The sequence below is a fragment of the Chlorocebus sabaeus genome, chromosome 5, assembly GCF_047675955.1.
Source record: "Chlorocebus sabaeus isolate Y175 chromosome 5, mChlSab1.0.hap1, whole genome shotgun sequence".
In the NCBI taxonomy this organism is placed as follows: Eukaryota; Metazoa; Chordata; class Mammalia; order Primates; family Cercopithecidae; genus Chlorocebus; species Chlorocebus sabaeus.
In genome coordinates, this window is record NC_132908.1 from 85,148,760 (window position 1) to 85,154,759 (window position 6,000).

General features: G+C 67.0%; 1 protein-coding gene across 2 annotated transcripts in view; it reads left to right on the plus strand.

The window, feature by feature from the left end:
* The window catches only part of ZFPM1 (zinc finger protein, FOG family member 1), a 75,469-nt gene extending 69,683 nt beyond the window's left edge, over positions 1–5,786 (plus strand). For both annotated transcript variants that reach the window (XM_007994326.3, XM_038008156.2), the window contains exons 7-10: positions 2,644–2,877; positions 3,274–3,369; positions 3,448–3,594; positions 3,785–5,786. In XM_007994326.3, the coding sequence (XP_007992517.3) occupies positions 2,644–2,877; positions 3,274–3,369; positions 3,448–3,594; positions 3,785–5,604 (2,297 nt within the window). In that variant the 3' untranslated portion in view covers positions 5,605–5,786. The remainder of the gene's footprint in view (positions 1–2,643; positions 2,878–3,273; positions 3,370–3,447; positions 3,595–3,784) is intronic.
* Positions 5,787–6,000: the final 214 nt, after the last annotated feature.

Sequence of the window (6,000 nt, forward strand, 5' to 3'; positions counted from 1 at the left end):
TGAAGACAACTTGAAGTAGGTGGAGACAGCCAGTGGTTAGGGCCAAAGGGACCTGCAGGGCCAAGTGTGCGACTTTGGTGTGACCACTGGGGGGATGTCGGCCCATATGGGAGTCTGGGGAGCAGATCCCCACTCTTTGAGTGTCCTGACCTCAAGACACCTACTAGATGCACAAGAGAAGTCACAGAGTCTGTTGAAGGACAACGATAGGGCTCAGGGAGCCCTGGGGCCTGTGGACCCTGGAGTCAGGGGACAGGGGACATCTCCCAAGGGACAGAGAGTGAGTTGAGATAGGTTAGAGGGGGCCCTGGAGGGCGGCAGGTGGTCTGCCACATCCAGGCTGTGGCGAGACCAACGGCAGAGAAATGACTGCTGGTCCTGACAGTGCAGAGGTCGCCATGACGCTGACCGAGGCCACTCCAGTGAGGGTCAAAGAGGAGGCCTCAGCAGGGGCCAGCTGGCCAGAGGGGCTGGGCTTGTGTGCCTGGTACCCAGGACATAACAGCCCACGTTATGTGCTGTTGGGAACGGTTGGTGACACTGGGGAGAAGGGGCCAAGTGGCCAGGTCAACACCCAAGCCCAGGTTGGGGGCTGGGTCTGGGCAAGGCAAGCCACTGCCCCAGGGAGCCAGGAGGGCAAAAGAGAACATGGGCCACAGGTGACTGAAAGGAGCCGGAAGCAAAGGGGGTCCCCATCTGCCTTCGTCTCTTCCCTGGAAGGAGAAGGCACGGAGGGAATGGGAGGCCAGAGCGCCACTCCACCAGGATGGGGAGGAGGTGCCCCTGTAGTGTCTTGGGGTGTCCGGGAGACCCAACTCCAGGGGAGTGCCCCGCTGATAGAGACAGTGAGACAGTGGGGACAGTAGGCTGGTGAGGGTCCCATCCTCCAGCCAGGTTCTTGCCCACACAGCCTGCGGAGACCAGCTCCCGATCTCTGAGGGGCAGCTGCAGGTGCCCCAGGCTCAGCCTCTGCCTCGGTTTCCCCCTTGTGGGTCTGACATGCCTTATCCCCAGGCAGCAGTGTCCTGGGAACGCTGCTTTGTAAGGTCACCACCAAGGGCAAGACATCTTGTTGACATTCCTAACTCCTGTCCTAGCACTTCTGCAGGTGCCAGGACACAGCCGCTGCTTGGCTGCTGCTCTGGAAGAGCCGTAGGAACCAATTCCAGAGTCAGATCCAGTTTAATTCTTGAGCCTCCAGCACTCTGGGCCCGTCTCACCTGTGAAGCGGGATGCAGAGGCACCTGCCTGGAGGCCCCTCCAAAGGCCACCGGACTTGGCCTGTGGTCATCAGCAGGCGGGCAGCCTTTCTAAACTGCACGGCCACAGCCCCTCTCCCCACATCCCTGCAGCAACAGTCCCCACAATAACCTTGGAGATGCAGAAACAAACCCACCCGGTGGCCTCCCAGATCTGGGACCCAGCTCAAGGCCTCAGCTGAGACAGGACAGAGCTGCCTGCAGCCCCCAAGTAAAAGGAACCTGAGAAACGTTAATCAAGAGCACAGGAGGGAGACGTGAAGCAGAAAAGTCGCCAGAACAACTAGGTGCAGGAGGAAGAGCCACCTCACCCAGGCAGGCACTGAAATTCCTCCTGAGAGGCGAGAGGTGGCAAGCAGGCCGCAGGGGGCAGGGTGCGGGGGCAGGGGCCACCCCTGCATGCTAACTGCGGACTCAGGATAAACGTGGGAGAAGCCGGATGAGAAACCAGCACTAACCTGCAGAGGCAGAAACCAGATATCACATCGGGCTCTAAGTGGAACGGGCTTGAAAACCAGATAAGGAATCCCAGGGCCCCTGGGTTCCACACGGAGGCCAAGGCCAAGCTGAACAGGCCCTCCCCCTCCGTGTCTTCAGCCAAGGGGCCACGGGCAGACGGCAGGGCAGGGCTCTGGGGCAGAGAACATTCCTTAAACTGCTATAAAGACAAACTGAGCACACGCCAGAGAAGTCCTCCCCCGCTAGCAAAACCACCCTAAGCAGAGTCCAAGCCCCCAAAACTCTCAACAGTTACAAGCAGCCCATTAGGGGTCAGTGTGGTGAATGTGGCAAATCTGAACAGCCAGGCAGTTGCTGACATGGAGCCACCCAGGTGTGTGGGCGCATGGGGGCTTCCTAACTTCTGCACTCCTAGTCTCACGCCCCACATCCCCAGAACTCCAGTCAGCAGCTATCGTGTGCCTGAGTGCTCAGACTGTGCACATGGGTCTTCTTTGCAGCCTGGCACTCCCACACACCTGCACGCACATCTGTACACGTTTCCTCTTCCACGGCCTCCCAGGTCCACACGGTCACCCCAGTATGTCATAGATGCTAGCCTCGCCCAGCGGTGTCCACTTCTTCCTTCTGCCCCCATGAGGCCAAAGCGTCTCCTTATGGGGCTTACCACTGGAAGGGGACCCATGGGGGTTCACTCAGACCCCACGCCCCACAGGTCCCAGGGCTTCTGGGATCTACGGGAGGGAGTGGGGCTGTCACAGGACCATCCAGGAGGCTTACGGTTACAGGGAGGGGTCAAAGCCTCAGCTCCTGGGGTGGGGAGGACGGTGGGGTCTGTCAGGGCCAGGCCCTCCCTCCGCCCACAGCCTTGCCCTGGCTGGCAAGCTGGCCCTCAGCCTGCCCCCACTTGCTTCCCACCCCACAGAAGACGTCTTCCCCTGCAAGGATTGTGGCATCTGGTACCGCAGTGAGCGCAACCTGCAGGCACACCTGCTCTACTACTGTGCCAGCCGCCAGGGCGCCGGCTCCCCGGCCGCAGCTGCTGCGGACGAGAAGCCCAAGGAGACCTACCCCAACGAGCGCGTCTGCCCCTTCCCCCAGTGTCGCAAGAGCTGCCCCAGCGCCAGCTCCCTGGAGATCCATATGCGCAGCCACAGCGGTGAGCCCCCACAGCGGTGAGCCCCCACCCCGGACGCGGGTCCTCAGGATGCGGGCTGCTTCCCCACCTAGTCCTGCAGGCCGCCTGGGGAAACCCACATGCAAGCACCCACAGTGCCACGATTCACCTGTGTGGTCTCCGGCACACCCAAGACCCCCGCAGGGGCCCAGAGCAGGCAGGCCAGCCTGGGGGCTATCTGGGTAGTCAGCTGAGGGCTGGGCCCACTGCAGTCCCGAGACACAAAGGGCCGAGGAGGGGGAGGGGTTTAAAGAGCCTTCAGCACAGGGTCCCCCCCTCCGGCACAGATCACGGCCCTGGGCCCAGTTGCCTTCCTCCTCCCTGGAGTCCCAAGGTCAAGCTGGCCCGGGCACCGCTCTTATGCGCCTTGTGTTCCAGGAGAGCGGCCCTTCGTGTGCCTGATCTGCCTGTCGGCCTTCACCACCAAGGCCAACTGCGAGCGGCACCTCAAGGTGCACACGGACACGCTGAGCGGTAGGCGCCGCAGGGGCCGGGGGATGTGCGGGGCCCGCCCTCCGCCCTGGGCCCTGACCAACTCGTCATGGCCCACAGGTGTCTGCCACAGCTGTGGCTTCATCTCCACCACAAGGGATATCCTCTACAGCCACCTCGTCACCAACCACATGGTGTGCCAGCCAGGCTCCAAGGGTGAGATCTACTCGCCAGGGGCCGGACACCAAGCAACCAAGCTTCCCCCAGGTGAGCAGCCCTGTGGGGGCCACCCCCTGCCCCTTGGGCCCCCCGAGCAGAGGGAAGGGAGCAGGCTTGTCGCCCAAGACAGGTGTAAACCAGTTCCGCCCACCCCTCCCCTCCCGGAGCTCGCCCTTCAGCTCTGACCGGCCAAGTCCTGCCCCAGGCCTGAGGTGCCACCCCTGCGGTCTCTCTGCAGACAGTCTGGGTACCTTCCAGCAGCAGCACACAGCCCTGCACGGCCCCCTGGCCTCCGCGGACCTGGGTCTGGCGCCCACCCCATCGCCAGGACTGGACAGAAAGGCCCTGGTAGAGGCCACCAACGGAGAGGCCAGAGCGGCCCCCCAGAATGGAGGCAGCAGCGAGCCCCCGGCAGCCCCTAGGAGCATCAAGGTGGAGGCGGTGGAGGAGCCGGAGGCCGCCCGCGCCCCGGGCACCGGAGAGCCTGGGCCCCAGGCCCCGTCGCGGACGCCGTCGCCGCGCAGCCCCGCCCCGGCCAGGGTGAAGGCCGAGCTGTCCAGCCCCACGCCAGGCTCCAGCCCGGTGCCAGGCGAGCTGGGCCTGGCCGGGGCGCTGTTCCTGCCGCAGTACGTGTTCGGGCCCGATGCGGCGCCCCCAGCCTCGGAGATCCTGGCCAAGATGTCCGAGCTGGTGCACAGCAGGCTGCAGCAAGGCGCGGGCGCGGGAGCCGGCGGCGCGCACACCGGGCTCTTCGCGGGGGCCCCCAAGGGCGCTACGTGCTTCGAGTGCGAGATCACCTTTAGCAACGTCAACAACTACTACGTGCACAAGCGCCTCTACTGCTCGGGCCGCCGCGCGCCCGAGGACGCGCCCGCCGCGCGCAGGCCCAAGGCGCCCCCCGGCCCGGCCCGCGCGCCCCCTGGCCCGCCCGCCGAGCCCGACGCGCCGCGCTCGTCCCCAGGCCCCGGAGCGCGCGAGGACGGGGCCGGGGGTGCGGCCACGCCCGAGGACGGCGCGGGCGGCCGGGGCAGCGAGGGCAGCCAGAGCCCGGGTAGCTCCGTGGACGACGCGGAGGACGATCCCAGCCGCACGCTGTGCGAGGCCTGCAACATTCGCTTCAGCCGCCACGAGACCTACAGCGTGCACAAGCGCTACTACTGCGCCTCGCGCCACGACCCGCCGCCGCGCCGCCCGGCCGCGCCCCTGGGAACCTCCGGGCCGGCCGCGCCCTCGGCCCCCGCCCCAGTCGCGCCCGTGCGCACGCGCAGACGCCGCAAGCTCTACGAGCTGCACGCGGCCGGCGCCCCGCCCCCCCCGCCGCCTGGCCACGCCCCCGCGCCCGAGTCGCCGCGGCCCGGAAGCGGAAGCGGCCCCGGCACCGCCCCTGCGCGCTCGCCAGGCCCAGCGGCGGACGGTCCCATTGACCTAAGCAAGAAGCCGCGGCGTCCGCCCCCTGGAGCCTCGGCACCAGCGCTGGCCGACTACCACGAGTGCACGGCCTGCCGCGTGAGCTTCCACAGCCTCGAGGCCTACCTGGCGCACAAGAAGTACTCCTGCCCCGCTGCGCCACCGCCCGGCGCCCTCGGCCTCCCCGCTGCCGCCTGCCCCTACTGCCCCCCGAACGGCCCGGTGCGCGGGGACCTGCTGGAGCATTTCCGCCTGGCGCACGGCCTGCTGCTCGGCGCACCCCTGGCCGGCCCGGGGGTCGAGGCCCGGACGCCGGCCGACCGCGGCCCCTCGCCCGCACCTGCGCCCGCCGCCTCCCCGCAGCCCGAACCCCGCGGCCCCCGGGACGGCCTCGGCCCGGAGCTCCAGGAGCCACCGCCGGGCCCGCCCCCGTCCCCGGCCGCCGCGCCCGAGGCCGTGCCGCCCCCGCCGGCGCCCCCCTCCTACTCGGACAAGGGCGTCCAGACCCCCAGCAAGGGCACGCCGGCGCCCCTACCCAACGGCAACCACCGGTACTGCCGCCTTTGCAACATCAAGTTCAGCAGCCTGTCCACCTTCATCGCCCACAAGAAGTATTACTGCTCCTCGCACGCCGCCGAGCACGTGAAGTGAGCGCCACACTACAGCCGCAGACGCTTTGCACGCCCCCCGGCGAGGCGGGGGGGGCCGCCCCCTGGCCGTACGAACTCTGGCTCCTGGGAACCCCGCCACGCACAGGCCTCGGCGGAGGGGCTCGCAAGGGACAGCGCCCGCCTGGACCCTTGGCACTTAATAAAGAAGTACAGTTTGATGAGCATGGTGGTGGAGCGGCCTAGTTCTCTGAGCCGGCAGGCACACGCAGCCAGCGTCACCTCCACCCCCGGTTTGTACACAGGCCCCTGCGGCCCAGAGTGGCTGGGCCCCTAAGGGAGTCACACCGCAGGTGGTGGTAAGAGCTAGACCGAGCCTCAGGTTGGAGACCACAGCACACACTGAACCACTGCAGGGTCAGCGGCTCGGCCCACTCCA